General features: G+C 38.3%; 1 protein-coding gene across 4 annotated transcripts in view; it reads right to left on the bottom strand.

The window, feature by feature from the left end:
- Positions 1–22,553, bottom strand: part of schip1 (schwannomin interacting protein 1) — a 365,243-nt gene that overhangs the window by 64,654 nt on the left and 278,036 nt on the right. Inside the window, exon 1 of one of the 4 annotated variants that reach the window (XM_083525664.1) lies at positions 6,311–6,783. The exons of 1 other annotated variant lie outside the window; for it this stretch is intronic. In XM_083525664.1, the coding sequence (XP_083381790.1) occupies positions 6,311–6,316 (6 nt within the window). In that variant the 5' untranslated portion in view covers positions 6,317–6,783. Of the gene's footprint in view, positions 1–5,465; positions 5,567–6,065; positions 6,275–6,310; positions 6,784–22,553 lie in introns of those variants that run through there. 2 more of the 4 variants (XM_083525665.1, XM_083525663.1) reach the window with 2 other exon arrangements.

Below are 22,553 nucleotides of genomic sequence, written 5' to 3'. Positions count from 1 at the left end.
TTTCCAGAAAAGTGGAGGTTATTCTAACAGCAAATGGAAAATAATGTGGAATAGCATGTTCAAAACACACACGTATAAAACCTCGGGTTATGATGTCGACAAGACCATAGAGTGTAGCTACCCATTAAGAAAACAAAACAGCTCTCTAAACTTGACTAACCTTGACACTGTGATGAAGTTTGTTGTTTATTATCTGGTGATTGATTACAAAGATAATGAGAATGTCTGTCAAGTCTACATCCTTCAATCAAACCTGCTGTGCTCTCCATGGCTTCACTGCTTTATATTACTGATAACCTTTAATATTCCCAAGACTTTTCCCAAAACATTGAACACTTAGTGTCTTCCATATAAACAGGACCAGGAAGTGACTCGGGACAGATTAGAAATGCATGAGTTAAAGCCACAACCTTCAGATTTGCACAGTGTATCTTGTTTTACTCCTTTAATTTTGTTTTGTGTTTTTTTTTTTTCTCTTTCTCAAATAAGAACACCATCTGACCACGGACTGCTCTATATGCCTTGTGTCAGCAAATGCTGAATCTAGTTCAGCATCTGCAGCACTACTACAATTTGCCACTCAGGCATAAGGAATGTATGAAACCCACAGACTGTACACTGCTTCCGTAAAATTTTTTTCACAGAAATAATAAAAAATTGGCATGAGCACAGAGTAACTATTAGCCCAATTTTGGCCAAAAATGCAACCAAGCAATGCGTAGGTTAATAACTGTATGATTGCTGGTATATAATAGAATAGTTGGATGCAGGTATAATATTTAACAAGCCTTATCCATTTGTATATTATATTTAAGCCCTATATATATATATATATATATATATATATATATATATATATATATATATATATATATATATATATTAGGGCTGTCAATAGATTAAAATATTTAATTGCGTTGAATCACATGATTGTCATGAGTTTCTCCCTACATTTTTATCTGTTTTAGATGAATACTTTTCAAGTTTTTAATAGTTAAATCAACATGGGCATGAACAAATAGGAATGCTTTATGCAAATGTATGTTTATTATTAGTAAAACCAAACTCAATGCTATGTTTCCACACGGACGGCTTTAATTGCCGGATGTGTACATTGACAGATTTTGGTGCTTGATTTGAGACTTGGCACATCACTAAAACAATTGTTTAGCAATAAAAAAAAAAAGATTTCAGTAGAGTTTTTCCTAGAAGTATAGAGATTATTATAAATAGGGAAAAATGTGGAATGGGATTTTCAGAAAAGCAGATATAAATTATATTGTGTCCATAACCCTTTGTCTATATAATGTAAATCTATTAAAATTCCCCTTTATTAGCGGTGGGTGAGAAACTCAAAACTTGCTAAACAGATGCTTTTGCTTTCCTTAGATTCCTCCTTATAAATGCAAAATTGTTACATCACAAATTTAGGTGCCAACAGGATGTGATTCATGACTTGACTATGAAAAGTTGTATGTTGATATAATAATTTTTTTTTCTGTAATATAAATAATTAATTACTGCAAACTGACTATGTAAATCTTTTTGTTGTGTCTTTTGTCAGTCTCACAGTGTTTTGTTGTTTAATTTTGGGTTTACATATCTTTTTTTTACACTACACTGCCTGGAACTTTAATTCAACAGTAACTGTTAATCAGACAGTGTGAACATCAGGTTTTTGCAGTTATTTAAGCAGGCAGGGGTATAAAATATAAAACCTATTACTCTTATCCTAGATCAGACATGACGTGACTAATCTTGTAACGTTAATGAATTTTGTTTGGTAAAAAACAACATAACAATAAGGTTAATACATCAATGTTCACTCTTTTAAACCGATCCCATGCTACAAGCTCAGTGGTTTCTGCAAGATGCAATATAATGGCATTCAGAGCTCGTACCTTTCATGTATATACACTTCCTGATTGTGATCTATTGATTTGCTCAAGCTCGATTGATTATTCACCTTCACTTCAGAGTATTGATTCACCCTGAGAGCACATTAGTCTCCATCTCTAGTGATGCAATGATGCTTCTTATTCCCGAAACACAATTAAAAAAAATGGCCTGGCTTAAAAAAAGATGTCTCCTTCTTTTTTTTGTTTCGATATAAGCCATCATAAGTTCCTCAACAAGCAAGCTTTATTTTGAGAGACACATGTACATTCCTTGTGACTGAACATCCCAGAGCAGTTCAATAGGATTTGAGTGCAGTGACTGGGCAGACCATTTCATGATATAGTAGATAACACTCCAAAATACTTTTCACTTTCTAAATAATGCTTCCAGAGTTAGGACGTATGCTGCAAGCCATTGTTTTGTTGTATGGTGAAGTCCAATGAGCCGCAGTCCAGATGGAATTACATGGCATTGTAAGTATAGAATGGTAGCCATGTTAGTTCAGTATTCCTTTCACCCAGAATAAGTCTCCCACCTTCCCTGCTCTAAAACAGCCCCAAACCATAAAGCTCCATGTTTGACTGTGGAGATGAGGCTGCTAAGGTCTTCTCTCCAGGACTTTTGTTAAAGTTCTGTTAAAGTTCTTCTGTTAGAGTCAGAAATGTCAAATTTGGACTCATCTGTTCACACAGAAAATCACTGTCCAACTGTGTGTTTTGGCCTTTTACCTAGTTTGTTGCATAGAAACAAGAGGAACATGCCTGTGTCTCAAAAACCATAAACCTCTAAATAACCCCTATATAAATCGTAATCTGCTATATAAAAAGTGGAGGCTTCAGAAAAAGGTTTATGCTGAAGCAGGGTACAACTGCAGCTGTATGATTTTAGCAGCGTGATTTTCGGAGTCACACTGAGTTGAAAAGAAACCACACAGTAGGCCATTATCCACAGAGTTCCAGAGGTATTTACTAAACTCAATCACAGAGCTGAAAGGCTGATCCAGTGATTTGAGATGTAGTATAGTTTTGCTGGGTTTTTCAGTTAACTTGACTACTGCTTATATATATATATATATATATATATATATATATATATATATATATATATATATATATATATATATATATATATATTGTATGTATGTATGTAAATATTCTGAATATAATCCTCACACAGGTAAATTCAGCCACACCAGGCATCATTGTTATATGTCACTTAGCAGGGATCAGCTGCAGTAAAATTAATGGGTGGGGCAAAGGTGCTTTTAATTGAATGAATAGAGCTGCTTTAAGGTGAATGGGTGGAGCTCAGCTGCTTTTAAAGTGAATGGGTGGAGCTCAGCTGCTTTAAGGTGAATAGGTGGAGCTCAACTGCTTTAAAGTGAATGGGTGGAGCTCAACTGCTTTAAAGTGAATGGGTGGAGCTCAACTGCTTTAAAGTGAATGGTGGAGCTCAGCTGCTTTAAAGTGAATGGGTGGAGCTCAGCTGCTTTAAATTAAATGGGTGGAGCTCAGCTGCTTCAAAGTGAATGGTGGAGCTCAGTTGCTTTTAAGTGAATGGTGGAGCTCAGTTGCTTTTAAGTGAATGGTGGAGCTCAGTTGCTTTTAAGTGAATGGGTGGAGCTCATCTGCTTTAAATTAAATGGGTGGAGCATAGCTATTTTAAAATAATTGGGTGGGGCTAGCTGCATTAAAATGGATGAATGGATTTGAGATGCTTTTAATGTAATGAATGGAGCTGTTTTGACATTAATAGGTAAAGCTGGGCTGCTTTAAAGTATGTAGGTGGGGTTAAAATGCTTTAAAGTGTGTGGGTGGGGCTCAGCTGCTTTAAAGCGAATGGGTGGAGCTCAGCTGCTTTTAAGTGAATGGAGTTGAGCTGCTTTTAATCTAATGGATGGAGCTGAGCTGCTTTGAAATGAATGGGTGGTGCTAAAATGAATTTTAAAGTGAATGGGTGGGGACTAAGGTGAATTTTAAAGTGAATGGGTGGGGCTAACCTGCTGTAAAACCAATGGGCAGGGCTAACCTGCTGTAAAACCAATGGGCAGGGCTAACCTGCTGTAAAACCAATGGGCATGGCTAACCTGCTGTAAAACAAATGGCTACAACGCCCTAAAATGCTCTGCACATTCCCTTTACAGCAGGATAGCATCTTTTGTTGCATTCTGCCAAACCCTAGGACCAGCTATCCCAAAAAACCCATACAGTAATAAAGAAATGCCCAACATTTTCCCCAACCTGTCAGTATGAACCTTGATAAAAAAATATATATATATATACAAATATATTTTTTTGCTCTTCTACTTGCTATTAGACCCCTGGCAGTCCTGTATTCGATTAAATACACACCGTATAAGGTGAAGTCACTAACAATTACATTAATAATCATATTAAAAGGACACATAGCCAGATGTGTCCTACTACACTTCTTATATACCTCGGAAATGCATCACTCCTATGTAATTCATGCACACGTAATGAATCATATACTGTACACCTTCCTGTTGAATTAATCTGTAATTTATCTGGGGTTTAACAGGAAATCCCACCAGGATAAGTTAGCTAGGACAACCATCACATTTTTGAACAAAAAGAAACTCTACATAATCAGTGCCTTTAGGACATATTTTTCTCGACTGTGATTCACATCCATAGACTCCGGTGTCATGCCATGTTTTACTGAGTATGAATCCCGTAATGTGTGTGTGGGGGGGTGGGTGGTCGGGGTTATATCCCATCATTAGGTAAAACCACCGACGCTCCTAGAATGAGCAGTGAAATGGTTTTTATGACTTAATAATTAACAAAGTCCAGCCAACAAATCACTTAACTGTGAGAAATACATTTAGTTCTTTGCTTAGTAGTTCATGCATTATGTATGTTGATGCATTTTTTTTTGCTGATGTTGTAGTGTTTAGCTGCTATTTCATCACCTATATATATAGTAGCTAAGTAATGTATGTTGCAGTGTATAAATAAAATGCATTTGGAAGAAATAATAAAATATAAAAGAAAAAATATCTGAAACGTAATTATTGCACAAGTTACTTTTATACTAAAGGTACAGAACAGTACAAGAAAATATAATTCCTGTCAAACAGATATATGCCCAATAAACTTCCTCATGTAGATCATGACTAATCATGACTAATCATGACTATCCTATACTGAGCAACCCAGGAAAGACCACTGGAGGGGTCAAACCGAGCCAGGCTGTGTTAATTAAAGCAACCAAGCACGTGCTCAGCTATATCTTGACCTAGCACTGGGTTACAGAAATAACTCAATTTTTTTAATGGCTTCCATTTCGCCCTGATTTATTACAGTGTGTGCTCGTGCATTGCATTAAATCCAGCTGTGCATTGCACTACCTTATATAACCCAGGTTGTACTCGGGTGCAATAATAAATGCACCTAAAAATTTTGCAAGTGCAAAATCTGACGAGAGAAAGTAACACACAACACACGCGCACGCTAAACGATCCACGCTCGCGTCCAGTGCGCACTATCCGGTGAGATCTGGTGCTCGCGCGCGACCTGAAAGCTGCATGCACCTTGTATTACCATATGCAGTTTTCTCATGGACACCAAGTTATAGCAACTTGGGCGTGGGATCCAGCGGGGCCCCTCTCCTGTTTGTCGTTTCGGATTAATTTAGCACCACACACACACACACACACACACACACACGCGCGCACGCTCACGCACACGAGCGCGCGCGTCAGTTCCGGCAAAGCTCGCCGAACAGCTGATCGAGTCATCGACTCCATCTATCACGTCTATTACACGGCAAGGCAGGTGCACAATTACCCGAATAACGCAACAAAAAATAATAGCAAAACACACACACACACACACACACACACACACACACACACACACACACACACACACACACACCTAAGGCAATATTTTCCGAAATGCCATCACCGGTTTTATGCATGCAATGTGCGATCCTGTACACCGATTTCATCCAAATTATGAAGCGATTAGCAACGAATCGCGCGTGCAGACACGCTCGCGCACGCACACGCGCGCACACATACACTCCCAAATGATGTCATGCTCCATAAAAAGTACTGCGAGAAACCAGAGATCCCGGAGACAGCGACGAAAACTTAACACACACACACACACACACACAGAGAAAATAAACCCACGTACTACTAAAGACTATAGAGTGTGTGTAGCATGGCTCAGGGTTTCATGTCGTGTTCAGTGCAGTAGAAGGGATGCGGATGGAGCGTGTATCCGTTCCACGGAGCATCAAGCACAAACCCCTTCCCCGTCTGGACTCGACTGTTTAAGATAGAAAAACCGCTCAGCGCTGCCGTCACGCTGTCACGTCTTCACGTGTCACAAACTCCCACGTATGTCCAGCTCACGCCCAGCACGGTGAAGACACTTACTGTCATCCTTCGCCACCCCGCTTTCCCTTCAAGACATTGTCTGTGAACCCGGCGCCGTGGGTGTTGCTGAGATACTGCTCAAAGTTGAAGCCACGCCAACGGAAAGACAAGGACGCTCCGGAGGAGGATGAAGAAGATGAGAAGGAGGAGAAGGAGGAGGAGTAGGAGACTACAGAGACTGCTAGCCCGCGATACGGGGATAAGAAGCCGGCATGAGGCGGTGTGTGTGCGCGGTGTAAATCATCGCTCGCTTAGGTGGGCGCAGGAGAGGCAAAAATAGCCGAGATGGAAACGCTCCAGCTTTCAATGAGCCACTGCTCTCTCTCTCTCTCTCTCTCTCTCTCTCTCTCTCTCTCTCTCTCTCTCTCTCTCTCTCTGTGTCTCAGTTTTCTTTCTCTTCTGCCCTCTCCCTTTCGCCTTCTCTCCCTGTTTTCTTTCTCTTCTCCCCTCTCCCTTTTGCTTCACCTTTTCTGGTTTTCTCTCCCTTTCTCTTGCTCCCCTCCCATCTATCTATCTATCTATCTATCTATCTATCTATCTATCTATCTATCTATCTATCTATCTATCTATCTGTCTATCTGTCTGTCTGTCTGTCTGTCTGTCTGTCTGTCTGTCTGTCTGTCTGTCTGTCTGTCTCTCTCTCTCTCTCTCTCTCTCTCTCTCTCTCTCTCTCTCTCTCTCTCTCTCTCTCTCTGTCTGCCTGCCTGCCTGCCTGCCTGCCTGCCTGCCTGTCTCTCTCTCTCTCTCTCTCTCTCTCTCTCTCTCTCTCTCTCTCTCTCTCTGTCTGTCTGTCTGTCTGCCTGCCTGCCTGCCTCTCTTTCTCTCTCTCTCTCTCTCTCTCTCTCTCTCTCTCTCTCTCTCTCTCTCTCTCTCTCTCTGTCTGTCTGTCTGTCTGTCTGCCTCTCTCTCTCTCTCTCTCTCTCTCTCTCTCTCTCTCTCTCTCTCTCTCTCTCTGTCTGCCTGCCTGCCTGCCTGCCTGCCTCTCTCTCTCTCTCTCTCTCTCTCTCTCTCTCTCTCTCTCTCTATCTATCTATCTATCTATCTATCTATCTATCTATCTATCTATCTATCTATCTATCTATCTATCTATCTATCTCAAGACCCACCTCAACAGTGAAAAATGATTCGCCACGGTATGACACTCCATTTCCTTTATAGTAGCTCCATTGAATATAAAAATAAGTTCTACAAACCGCTACAGTGGAGATTCTGAGTGCGTAGGCCTCTAAGTTGAAGACATTGCCCAGATATGATGTGGCAACTGGGGTGGCAGCTGCCACCCTGTGCCACCCATGTGGCTCCAAAGCTGCCTTGGCTCTTACTCTAAGGCTTCTGACAGAACATCTGGTATTGGGAGCATTTACTTGCTTACAGTTCAAAGACCATTCAGACGCCAATAGTTATTCCAGACATCTGGAAATACATACGTATGTCTGTTCACGCTGCCGTAGGATGAATGGAGAAATGTACACACGAGAGATGATTCCTGTATAGATCCCATAGCGTTACAGAAATGCCCTCACATGAGGAATTCCATGCATACAACATGCACATCATTTTAACACATACTGATTGCATTGACCATTACATTTAAGAGCTTGTTGTAGGGCTTGTGGCCACTCCAAAATGCACATGATCGTTAGAAGGCTAGGTCACATGGCCACACCATACTGCTGATGCAGGCTGCGTTAGGAAGTCAAAAACCTCCAAAAGCACTGGATGTGTTTTACAGTTCTGCATTTTTTAACTTGCCAAATGTACGAATTGGTTTTGGTTTCTTTTATACTAAGAGGGAAAAAAAAACTAATTTAGCATCTATAAGGGAATCTACATGCATACTACATGTTATAATACTTGAAAATACTGGTTATAATTTTTGGATTTGTACTGGTCATAAAAAAAATAAGGCAAATCTTTCTAGATGCATGTATGTACATGTGTACAACTAATTTGGACAGTTCTAATTGTTTCTCATTTGCATTTATGGAATTTGAAAATGCACTTAGCCATTATAAAATAGCAGGTTTTTAAAATATAAAGACAGAAATAACAAGTATTGGACTTGTTACATCTTTAATGTGATCTTCCAACAACTCCAGAGAAAAAAAGTAATATTTTATAATTGGGAACATTTTAAATACAAAATACCTACAACACTCTGAAGTTGATGTGAAAAATTCTCCATTAACTTCACATATCCAGAATTTGGTCCCAATCTTCTTTACGAAAAACGTTCAAATGAGCTCCTGTGTACAGGCTCTTTTTAGGTCATTAGATTAGAGTTTTTAATGTGATTAATCCATTCCAGGACTTAAAAGCCATTGTCTAAAGCCATGTCTTTGTTGATTTTGATGTGTGCTTTGAGTAATTGTCATGTTGAAATACAAAGTTCCTTTTCATTTTCAGCTTTTTGACAAAGGACAGAAGACTTTGTGCCAATATAATGTATCTTGGTATTAGTTGCCGACCCAGCTAAAGAGAAGCAGCCTCAAATCATAATGCCACCCCCACCATGCTTCCCTACCGGTATAGTTTTCCATTGAAGATGTCTTGCAGTTTCTTTTGGTAAAGCCATGGCCCTTCGTAGAATGCAACCACAAAAGTTAAACAAATACTATAGCAACAGCTGCCTTTTATCTGGTTTTAATCAGAATCACTTTAAATAATGGCAGGTGAATGCCATTTACCTACAGGCCTAATTTTGAATGTGACTGGTTAACTCTTAGGACACTCAGAGCCCCCATTATTTTTCATTTGAAATGTTTACAGTTATTAAAATGATTAACTTTTACTCTCTGGACTTTTGTCTGTTGGAAATCCGACATTCATGTTGTTTGCAGGATCATTTCTACTGTACCTTTAATGCCTTTGCCTTGAGATTTTAAAGTGTCCATGTGGACATCAGAATGTCTCCAAGCAACTGATCAGCTAGTTTTCAATCTGGATCAGAAAACGCATTTTGGGAATAGGCTACATTTCATTCACTCTCCCTTCTGAACTATAAAAAAAAATAAGTTTGTCCATTGAGGCTACCACCCCAGTGACTCTCGCTCTCAGTCAGAACTCTTCTTCGCTCCCCTCCTCCCCTCCTCACATTTCAGTTCAGCTCACTAGGTTTTATTCAATTGAATTAGATTTACTGACATGACTATAGCAAGTGCAATATTACCCAAGCACTGAAGAGTGAGAGTTTAATTTCCATTTGGAGCTGAATCTGCTATCAAAACTAATTTTAATGGCCTTCTACACTATGCTGCTAAAGGGATAGATGTCAGGAAAAATGTCAGGGCGTGGGGGGAATGATGTATTTTAAAAAAACTGGCTTTTCAGAAAGAGGTGTTTCCTAGAAATGATAGAGATGGCACCTTTAAGAGGCTTATTGCTGTAATCTGTTATTCTATGGCATGTCCTTCTGTATCGTTGTCATTTTTCTACAAATTTCACCATTGTTCCACCATTTTCAGCAGATCTACAGCTTCGCACTTCCAGCATGAACGGCTCTATTGGACAAGCACTCTGCAGGAAACAGCTGGTAACGCTTTAATCATTTAGAGCAAATATGAATACTTAAATGCACCCATTTTACTGCATTTATTCCCTGCACCATTTTAATGCTGGTGATCACGAGCACAAGACTCTAGAGCACTACACTGATCATCAATAATCCAGATGTAGCCTAGAAAAAAAACATTTTGTATTGTTGGTAAACTAAGAAGTAAAGAGGTTAAGAGCAAAGGACAAGGACGAATTTACCAGCGTGGCACGGAGTGGCAAATGCCACCCTGAGAAAAAGCATTGCCACCCAATCAAATGGTATCTAGTTGTATAACATATACAGTTCAGACCAAAAGTTTGGACACACCTTCTCATTCAAAGAGTTTTCTTTATTTTCATGACTATGAAAATTGTAGATTCACACTGAAGGCATCAAAACTATGAATTAACACATGTGGAATTATATATGGAATTATATACATAACAAAAAAGTGTGAAACAACTGAAAAATGTCATATTCTAGGTTCTTCAAAGTAGCCACCTTTTGCTTTGATTACTGCTTTGCACACTCTTGGCATTCTCTTGATGAGCTTTAAGAGGTAGTCACCTGAAATGGTCTTCCAACAGTCTTGAAGGAGTTCCCCGAGAGATGCTTGACACTTGTTGGCCCTTTTGCCTTCACTCTGCGGTCCAGCTCACCCCTAAACCATCTCGACTGGGTTCAGGTCCGGTGACTGTGGAGGCCAGGTCATCTTGCGCAGCACCCCATCACTCTCCTTCTTGGTCAAATAGCCCTTGATGCCTTCAGTGTGACTCTACAATTTCCAAAGTCATGAAAATAAAGAAAACTCTTTGAATGAGAAGGTGTGTCCAAACTTTTGGTCTGTACTATACTGTACTGTAATTTCCTTGACCGTTTTACATCAGCGTCGCTATGTGATGACATTAATACCACAGTAAAAAACAGCAGGGAATCTCGTCTTTCTATTAAAGCGTAGACTCATATGAACGGCTTTGTTTTAGTCAATCAAACACATTAAATAAAATTTTCCGGGCTATAAGCCGCTACTTTTTTCCCACGCTTTGAACCCCGCGTCTTAAACAACGAAGCGGTGAATTTATGGATTTTTCCGGGGTTTTTCCCGGTTTCACAAACTTCAAGACAAAAAACTGAGCCCCATAACATTAGACCAATGAAATTGGCGAACGGGTTCAGGTGAACCAATGAAACTCTTTATATTAAATCAGATGCGCTCCCACTGAATCGGGCCGCACCACATCATAAATATGGATGATGTTCCTCTGACGTTTGACCTGCCGCTCACTAAGACTGTCTACAGGAAATCATTCGTCACGCTGAAAACAACCAGGCATGAAATAACGCACTTCACCTGTGTTCTGAGCTGCACGGCATCAGGAGAAAAGCTTCACCGATGGTGATTTTTAAACGCACGACGATGCCAAAAGAAAAACTCCTGAGAGAAATAGTTGTGAAAGGAAGGAGGAAGACAGTGAACAATGACTTTCTTGGTAGGCTACTGTTTAGATACAAGCCGTGTTACAGACACTGTCTTTCATTAAAGCCTGTGTAAAGTTCATTAGTTTCAATGTAGACACATGCGGCTTATAGACAGGTGCGGCGTATTTATGTTAAAAATAAAAATCTTTGTCAAATTCAGTGGGTGCGGCTTATATATGGGTGCGCTTAATAGTCCGGAAATTACGGTAGTTAATTTTGATGATTTTATTTACATTTATTATTGACTAACAACTATTTATTATTTTCCAAAAGTATGTTGTACAGTAGCTCAAGTCTTCAGGATTGACTGAACATTTGATGTAACGTCACGTAATAACAACGCATTTGGCGGTGTAAGTTGATATGCCTATTTAAATGTGGTTTCTGTGATTATTTTAAACTCTCTACAAGATTGCATAGAACTAAAAAAAAAAACCTTTTTTTTACAATTGTGGTATCAGGTTCAGATAAAGTCAATTACAAATCAGTCTTTATTTAATTTTTATAGACTAATATAATATAATAATATAAAAATGTGCACACCAGTGTATACACTGATTATGTATCATTCCTTGAATCCATAAGAATCAATGCTTCAGTCTTGCCACCCCTGAAAATTCTAATAGCCACCCCCTTAGCCACCCCAATAAATAATTTTCTAGATCCTCCCCCCGCAAGGGGTTAAACTAATATAATTGTTCTACATCACCTGAAAGCCCCTCTGTAAAATATCTTTCGAGGGAATGTGACGAAGACAGAATGCTGCATTGTGTTTATGTGTGTGGAAAATCTACCACACAGAACACAGTGGACACGGCTTGTTTTTCGACGATAAAAGAATAAAGAATATAAAGTCTTGAGAGACAGCGTATTCGCTCTGAAGCTCCAAAATAAGTTGCAGTGTATCGAATGCAATGTACCCTATTAGGAAAGTAACATTTTATGTCGTCAGTTTCCAAGAAATCAAGTAGAGGGTCAGGAAACAGAGCATAGACATTAAAAATATATATATAAAAAAAATCCACAAGAGGATTCTCTTTTTCCAAATGGTGGGTTATTCTATCTAAGAGGTTTTTTTTTGTGTTTAGAACTGAACTACTTATCACATTTCCAAAAACCTGTAAAGAAATCGCATGAAAACGTCTAGGTGAGATAAAGGTGTGGGAGGATTGTTAAGCTGAGATAAGAAACTGTGCATTCGTAAGAAGATCCACAACAGAGTATAGCCTGTATAATATCTCATATAATGTCTAATATAATAATCTCTGGCCCTGTCATGTCATTGGTTTGTTGTCCTATTGTGGTCACCTGTTTTGTTTTAATTGTTTATCAGGTTGCCAGTTTAAATCCCATTTTTTTCTTATTGAGTTAAGTCCAAGTTTTCTTTCCCCCAGTGGCATTTTCCTATAAATTTAGCAGTTTTTTTTGTTTAGATCATGATAATGGATTAACCATATTTAATGCAAACTTTTAGTGTTTTGACCCCCACCCTGTGTTTTTTTTAGACAATGAGTTTACGATTCTCCTTCATAAAGCAAACGCTGAGTTAATGCACTTGTGTCCTGCCTTCACTAACCGCAATGCATGATTGCGAACTTAGTGCCAAAAAAGGACCAATAATTATTGTCACCCAGTTGCCAGAGGATGAAAAATCATTAAAACCATTTGAAAGGGATAAATGGTTGGTTTTGCTGCCAAGCCTCTTTTCTTCTTCAAATAACTTTGGGTTGTTCTAAATAATAGTATATTGGCATATAAATAGAAGTGATATAATACCAGTAATGGTTTTGTCATTAGTGACAGTTTCAAATATTAAGTCAGTGTTTGCTAATTTTGGCATTAGCATGCAGAAAACTGCTTCACTATAATTCTTCAGTCGGAATAGCCCATCTCTGATGTGTAAACATGCCAAAAATAGGCAATGAAGCTCATTGCAGTAAATTTGCCCAGGGATCTAAAGCTCCTGTGGGACTGGCCTTTCTGGGGCAAGATCTCATTTAAGAATACACACTGCTATCAGGCAATTAGCTTGTCAACAGGAGGCTAATAAATGAAAACTATTCACTATTACACCATATACGCACAGACTACCATGAAGGCTGTCAGCAGAGCTCTGGTCATTAAATGACACTCATTTACTTCAGTACTGTTTTTAATGGCAATAACAGCCTTCGTCAACTTGCGTTCGGCCCAGTCGAGTATATCACGTCTGACATATAGCTGGCAGTGCAAGAAGCGCAGAGTGTGTTAGAGTGTGTTATTTTTCTAATGACCTAAATAGTGTCATATTACCTAATAAACTTAATAGCGTCTGTTAATTAGCGGATTTTAATTGATTTTTTATTTATTTAAACTACAAACTTTTGACATTTTAAGTTCGATTGTGTCGAAGTTCATTTCTTTGCTACAGCTACTGTTATTGCTCAAGTAAAGCACATAAAAAAAAAAACTACACAGGAGGTCAAAGGGTTCTGATACATCTAGTGCATCAAGAAATGAAAGAATTGACTGGAACATCCATCGCTTCACACTGGGCACCATTTTCTTTCTTCCTTTATCTTTTACCACCACCTGAAGTGGGGTTGAGCGATAGAAAGATGCTAAATGGCAATCATTAAGGTTCACTTGTCTCAACAGAGCTCATGGGGACTGCAATCAGCGTGGATCCGACTGATCTTGTGCCGTTACCAATCACTGTCCAAATGAAGCCTCTGGAAACAGGTAGTGATATCAGGAAGAGAGAAAGATGTAGTTGCTAAAGAAAGGGAAACCTTTTTAAAGCTTATTTTCATCACTGGTATTGAGGATGAGGGGGGTGAGGGAGGCAGGTGGACAGAGGGAAAAACTGAAACATTGCACACCGAAGACTTTACGTAATTACATTGCACATTATATACAGCGCTTGTGAAAAGTCTGGAAACATTTTCTTTTAAAACATGTTTCTTTGTATATATATATATATATATATATATATATATATATATATATATATATATATATATATATATATATATATATATATATATATATATGCAGCAAACGAGTTATTTTATCAGTATGAAGACTTACTTTTACCAAACAAATAAATACAGGTAGTCCCCTACTTATGATGGAGATACGTTATGACGAAAATAAAATATCGTAAGTGGAAGATGGTCCTATGACAGTGACAGTCTTTCCTGCTTCATGCTGATTTATAATTTACTGACGGCTTTCCTCTTACTGACGGCTTTCCTCTTATTTTTTTCCCCTACAAGCAGGAGACATACTTGGCGCTTGGAATTGCTGTTTGAAAAATGTTTGAAACCGAGAAAAAAACACACTGAGACAACTTTATCCGTCACCTGCTAGCAAGAGCGGGGCATCTCACAGGGCAAGAGATACGCACATCTTAGCTTGCGGCACAATTTAAAATAATGTTACAATTTTGGCGTATCGCTATCGTAATCGTAAGATCGGAAAATCGTAAATCGTACCATCATAACTCGGGGACCGTCTGTAAATCTATTATTCTTATTCTCATTGAAAATTCCTTCATTAGACAGTTAGTTTCTACAAATATTCAGCTGAAACACTTTGCCATGTCTCTAGTAAAACGTGCTAAAGTTGTTCTTCACGACTTAAAGATTTCTTTCTAATCCAGTTCAGCCCAGAGAAGTTCAATATGGTTTTATGGTATAGTTCAATAGGATTTAGGTGCAGTGACTGGGCAGGCCATTCCACGATTGATAACATTCCAGAAGGCTGTTTGTAATCCGTGAGCCGCAGTCCAGACGGAATTACATGGTGGTAAAATATGGAATGGTAGCCATGTTGGTTCAGTTTTCCTTCCACCTTCCCTGCTCCAAAACAACCCTATCTATTAAGCTTCCACCCCATGTTTGACTGTGGAGGTGATGCAGTCATTTTTTCTCCTGTTTTCCTTCTTATGTGAGTCTTCCTTTTAGAGTAAAAAAAAATGTCAAGTTTGACCTCAACTGTTCATAGAAATTTCTTCCAGTCATTCACTGCATGTGGTTTTGCCTTTTACCTAACATGTTGCATGATAACAGGAACATGCATGTGTCTCAAAATGAGAAAAGACAATGTGTTTCCAAACGTTTGGCAGACCCTGTATACTTCACCTCTTTTTTCTTCCTCTTGCATTTGCACAAATGTACATTTGTAATGTATATCTTTTTTCACCCTTATGTCCTTTATAGTTCATGTCATAGGCTAAGGCTCTCTGAGTAAGAATTTCAGTGTAGAGTGAACATATAACAACACTGTACATAAAACAATAAACTTCTTGAAATCACCAGATGTTAAAGTACTATGTATTATGCGAGTATAATGCAGGGCGTGGAAAGTATAGATTAGAACTATTTGTAAGCTTGCAACTCATTAAACCCTAGTCAGTCTCTATCATGATCAGAGTCCAACAATGACCTAATTAGATCAAACCGAAAGCCAGCAGCTATTAACAGGACTTGGAAAGATGTTAATCAGTCAGCTTGTTGATGAGGATCGGGGTAAAAGAGTAGAAAGAAATCACTGCAGGTCTGTTTTTGTTTTGCCTGTGGAAATAAAGGCCATGCTATGGGTCACAGCCCAAAGAAAGGAAATGTGTTCATGCATTTGGGAGAAAGTGAGGGCGAGAACACGTCCTTAATCGCTTCAGGGAATTTCAGGTTCTCATCAACATCACAGAGCTCAAGCTTTTTACTTGTGTGGAAACTAGATAAGCATTGAAATCGGTTTGGTTGCGGGGTAATACATTAACTGCTGTTGTAATAACCTCCACTCTTAGCCGTTTGACATTGTCTGTAGTTGACTAGCAGTGCGTATGTAGCTGTAAAAGTGCGAAGATTCTGAATGTCATTGCTCTTTATACCATGGGAAAATTCGAGCAGCCTCTACAAATCCTTCTTAGGACCAATTTTTTATACAACAGCATCCGAAGACATCCTATACAATTGTATGCTTCCAACTTTGTGGTAACACTTTTAAGAAGAACCACATATGACTGGAGAAGGCAGGTGTCGCAATACATAGTGCTTAATACTGTCCATTAAGTACATCTTACAGATATGCACTAGCAGTAAAAGGTTTTAGCCACTCTTTTATAGTAATAACACATTATTACTATGCAGTAGAACATATATTATGCAGTCACCATGCATTTAAATAAAAAAAAAATAAAGAAATCTAAATCACTCAATGGCCATAGTGCTTCACATAAGTACCAAGATATGTGGGAGGTGCTGGACTTCTGATCGGAAAGTTGAAAATCCCAGCACCCCTAAGCTGTCACTGCTGGGGTCCTGAGCAAGGCCTTTAACTTTCAACTGTAACTTTTCAGTTGTAAAAATAAGGTAATTGTAAGTCGCTTTAGATGAGAGTCTCTATAACATACTTGTATGGGAAAAAGTGTTATGCTAAAAAAAAAAAAAAAAAAAAAAAAAAAAAAAAAAAAAAAAAAAAGAATTAATAATAATTTATAATTAAGAAGAATAATAAAGGCCAAACGTAGGTTATAATTTTATATTTATTTTTTATTAGCCTCAGAAAATTGTTTACCATAATTAATTACCAAATATTGAGAATTATCTTTTTTATCCAGAACTTTTTTCATGTTTTAATGGTTGAGGGATTTCCCTAGGCTGATTTATGAGCAAGACTAAAAGTTGTATAATATACTGTATATATATATATATATATATATATATATATATATATATATATATATATATATATATATATATATATTATAAAACAAACTGCAATGCAATCTGTAAAGCAAAACAACAAAAAAAGAAACTCATAAAATCAATATTACAATTTTTTTCCTTTGCCTCCTGTCTGTCTGTATGTACTGACACGATATGGACAAAAGTTTCTGGACCCAACCAGAAGATTTGCACGAGCTTTTTGAACATCCCTTTACACAATTAGTCTCTGTTTCCTTTTATAAGAACCGCCACTCTTTTGGGAAGATGTTTCACTAGATTTTTGAGTGTGCTTGTAAAGATTTGTGCTCATTCAACTACAAGGGTGTTAGTAATGTCAGGTATTGATGTAGGTGAGGTAAGGAGGCCTGGGGTGCAGTCAGCATTCTAATTGATCCCAGAGGTGTTTCATAAGGTTGAGATCAGAGCTTTATAGCAGGCCACTGAGGATCTTCCAAACTAACCCATGTAAAGCATATCTTCATGGAGCTAGCTGTGTGTACAGAGGCATTGTCATGCTGGAACAGGGTTAGGACCTCCTAGTTTAAGTGATGGGAAAATCGAATGCTATTGCATCCAAAGACATCCTGTTCAATTTCCTTCAAGTTTGTGGTAACACTTTATCACAGTACAGGCTAATCTAACTATAACACACACACACACACACACACACATCCTAGGAATTGACAGTGTCCAATGATGGAAAAAAACGATGGACAAATTTACTGTACCTAAGTAGATTTTTCTGGTATCAGTATTTTACTTCACTATTTATTTTTCGGACAACTTTTTACTTTCACTCATTAAATTTTTTACAGAAATATCTGTTCTTTCTACTTCTTGCATTTTCTAAAATGTCAACAAGAAGTCTGGGGTTAACGTGGATGAGGCAGAGGGAGTCAGTGATGTAAACATGACTGAGAACAGAGACATCTTTTCTCTGCTTGTGTTCTATATAGTGGATGTTCAGCCTGGATACATTCATTAGATAACAACATTTTAAATTCTTCTTTATTAATATATTAATATGATGTGAGTGCCAGTTACCAGTGTGACACTAAAATAGGTAGCAGTTATGGCTAGTCTTTAGATTAGATTAGATTCAACTGTATTGTCATTGTACAGGGTACATGTACAGAGCCAATGAAATGCAGTTAGCATTTAAACAGAAGTGCATAAGTGGCCATTTTTACAGTAGATAACAGCAGATAAATAAGGTATGAGGTCCATATATACAGGGATGAGGGTGATTAATGTACAGAAGGTGCAGTAGGTAATAATATATGGTATATATAGTAATATACAATATACTGTGCAATGATTATGCATAGAGAGGCATGACAGATGATATACACTAATGACATAATATAGTTATGTACAAGTAAAAATGTATGTATGATACAGTATATACAGTATAAATGTGGGTGGGATGGACAGTAGTGCAAATGTGAGTTAAGGATGGTGCAAAAACAAATGTGCAGTGGATAAGCAGTGGAAAATACATAGAAAGTGACATTGCAGTATTATATCAGCTGTTCAGTGCAGTAACAGCCACAGGAAAAAAGCTATTCTTTAGTCTGTTTGTGCGGCTCTGAGGCACCTGTAGCGTCTGCCTGATGGGAGACTTAAGTACATGTCAAAGCCCAAACTTCTTTACTTTACCTTGAGTGAAAAAGTATAGTCAGTACATCAACTTTTACCAGAGTCTTTTCAAACATGAGTATCTGTACTTCTACTAGAGTGAAATATGTGTGCACTTTTGCCATCTCTGACAGTATTACTTAATCTGTCCTGTCTGCAACCCTTCAATACTACGTGGTAATCCAACACATATGTAGTAATACTTCGGTACTTGAAGGCTGCGAAACTAGTGAAATTGGATATTCGTCACATTATGATGACTGAAAGTGTTTCGCCACTCGTCGCATGCTCAGAAGTCGACACCGACTCAAACTCATGAGCGATTTAGTCTCGCTGTAAAAGAGACGCACGTAGAGTCCGCTAACAGTGCCATAGAGCGCCCTCCGAAGCAGGACCGTGAACAGACATTTTGTGGGGCAGTGGCCCAAACTAAATAAAGAAACACTAAGGGGTGGGTACTTTTTACTACAAATTATCCAGTTGTTAACAATATACAATTAAAGGGGAGGGGAAGGGGCATGTCAGCCAATGAGGGCAGAGGGGTACACCCCTGTGTGTGGCTCTGCTCCAAAGCGTTCTCTTTTGTGCTTTTTGTGCATTTTAATTCTAAATTGTGGGTCCTAAAGTGGTTAATTCCTTATACGGCACAGAATTAGGAAACAATACTTGTTCAATACTCACAAATCCAGAATGAATTACCGGCGTATTACTATACTGACTATTCAAAATTCCATACTTTTCCAGACTCAAATATGCAGACTTCCCTGGTCATATTTCTAAGACCAGCATCTGAAATAATGATTTTAAATTTGAACTATAACATGTGTTGCGTTACAATTTCAGGTGTATGTCAGAGTCAGAATCGCTGATGTATGCTAGTTATTTGGTATAATACCAAATAATTGGTACCAAAGGTTGACGCTACTGTACCTCATACAAATAAACACTAAACATGTTTAATGCACAGCATTTGATTAAAACTGCAATTTTAAAACAGTGCAATGTGAATTATTTATAAATGAATAAAAGATAAAATTTTAAACTGAAAACCTTCAATCCTACAGCAACAGAATGATTGTTCAAGTGCAAAACGCCAAGAAGCTACAGAACTAAAATCCATTAACAACATAAACACCAGTTGGCCATGTCCACACTAATACATTTTCGTTTTAAAATGCATACATTTTCTCTCCATTTTGGCCCTCCGTCCACACCGATTTTTAGTCAACGAAAACATAGCTTTTTAAAAATGCCCCTTAAATTGGAGGGAAGTAAATAAACGGCAGGCGGAAACGCGGCTTACCTTGAGCTCAAACGCAGTACAGGGACGTAAACGTTTTCAGGCATTTTAGTTTGCATGAGAAACCTATGGGAAACGATTCAAACTAAAGTGTGGACGCCGAGCGTTTTTAGCGAAAGACCCCATTTTCAAATGTATCCCGATTAATATAGACGTATCCTTCGTTTTATAAAAAATCCTTTTTTACAAATAATTTCATGAAATTCAATTCTTTTAATTTGTATTGCGCATTTAACATTAAACATTGTCTGAAAGCAGCTTTACACAGATTATGTGGTGATAAAAATAAATATGTTCTTAAGCGTAAGTTTGTCCCTGATGAACAAGGCGACTGTGGTGAGGAAAAACTCCCCGAAATGGCATAGGGAAGAAACCTTGAGAGGAACCAGACTCAAGACGTAACCACATCCTTATCTGGGTGGCACTGAATGTCCATTTATTGCAGATATACGATGACAAATACTTAGTTATATTTTTAGAAAACTGAATAGACCAATACTATGTAAACACAAATATATATATAAAAAAAAACGTAGTGTTCTTTTTTACGAATTAATACAAACCAAATACTTTCATACTTTTCCAAAATGCGTAGGAACCTTGTCAAGAGCTGCATTTCATATTGCATTGTGTTGAACTCGTCTACTGTACATCTAGACATACCACTGATCTTACTGCAGTGTTGTGAAACAGGAAGACAAGAGAACAAACATACTGTAACTTGTACACATCCTAGCCCATTTTCACTTATCTCCTCTGCTTCTTTCTTCTCTCTATCAGTAGACAGATTTGGGAAAATTTACAGCGGCAAACAAAATTGGATCATGTCCCCGGCGTAGAAAATGCACCTGCTGTTATTCCTGTCGCCTGTAAGAAGGCTTAAACGAGCAAATGGCACACCTTGCACTTTTGATTTAGGGGAAGCTGAAATAGGCTCAGTTAGGAAGGGCTCAGCTCCAAGGGACCTGCCAGAGAATGCGATGTCGGAGGCATTTCAAGCGACATCATCGCAAAGGGGGACGAACAGAAAAAAAAAAAAAAAAAAACGATGCAAAAAGACTCCAGGCGGTGCCTTGAAAAAAAACCCAAAACGTCCAAACCAATTACGCCCCAACCCTGAACTGCCAGATGACTTTCACATGCTTACACACTCAATCATTCCCTTATACACTCCACCTGAGAATCCAATGGCGAAAGAAAGCGCGAAGACAGAAAAGTGAGTCGGAGTGATGAGATGTAGATTGTCACTTTTCAATAAGAGACTTGCTCGGTGCACAGAGACGGAGGGATTGCTGGAGGTAAAGACTGCATCAGATGACAGCAGTGGAGCCTGAATAATGCTCAGAACTAGCGTTTAATAAGTTAGATGTAATGAAACTAGGGGTGGAACGGTATGAAATATTCATGCTATGACAAATGCGCAACCCAATATCATGCCATCTGCTTACGAGTTCACATTTTTCGAAAAGGATGACGTTAAATGCCACATAACGTTGCAGCAGCAGTGGGAGTATGAAGTTGTAATGCTAAGAAAGATAGACGTTGATAAATCTTCACAACAATGCCTAAACACTGTTTTCTCATATATTGTTTTACCATGTGTTTAAGTAACCAATTTCTAAAAAATCATGTACTATAAAGAGGTACATTTTATTTCACATCTATACAGACAGGTAGACTCTATCTACAAAAGTTTGTGGACACCTGACCATAAGATACGTATGTGCGTTTTGAGCATCCTGTTCCACACTTATGAAGTACGACTACCCATATAAACAATTATACACATTTTCCGATCGGTGAATGGTCCGCTATACATGTGCTGGTGTACGTTGTGGCATAGGTAATGAGCACATATTGTAGGAGGTGGTAGCTCTGTGGTTAGGGCATTGGACCACTGCTGGACCCTTGACCCCTTAACCCTGTATAGTTGTAGTCGCTCTGGATAAGGACGGCTGCCAAATGTCAAAAATGTAAATGTATTGTATGGTAATAAAAACATACACCTGTAATTTGCAGAGTAGAGCTATAGTCCGTTATCCATTCAGAGTATACAGTAATCCCTCGCCTATAGCGGGGGTTATGTCCCCCCCCACCCCCGAGATAGGCGAAAAGCCGCGAAGTGGCAACCTAATATGTATACAGTACAGTATACAGAATACCTGTATATCTTAAGGCTTTTTTAAAACCGTCCCTACACTCTAATAAACCTTTCCTCTGCTCTTAAACACTTTCAATATTCTTAAACCTACGTAATTTTAATATAAAAAAATCTATACTGGTACTCAGTAGTGAAGATACAACTTGCTTGAACTAATTAACTAATGATGATAAAGGTGATGATGATGAAATGAATGTACAGCATACCCAAGAAGAGCATTACAACTACAGAGATTACTGTACATACTTAATGTATATTTTTAAACACATTTATACACATACACTTTATGGACAAAATTTTGTGGACACCTGACCATAAGATTTTTTGAACGTCCCATTCCACACTTCATCCATTTCCTGTTAGAATAACCTCCACTCTTTAGGGAAGAGGAAGCAGGATGTCAGCGTTCCAGTTCATCC

Source organism: Silurus aristotelis (genome assembly GCF_946808225.1).
Source record: "Silurus aristotelis genome assembly, chromosome: 22".
NCBI lineage: Eukaryota > Metazoa > Chordata > Actinopteri > Siluriformes > Siluridae > Silurus > Silurus aristotelis.
This window is presented reverse-complemented; position numbering and strand designations above follow the sequence as displayed.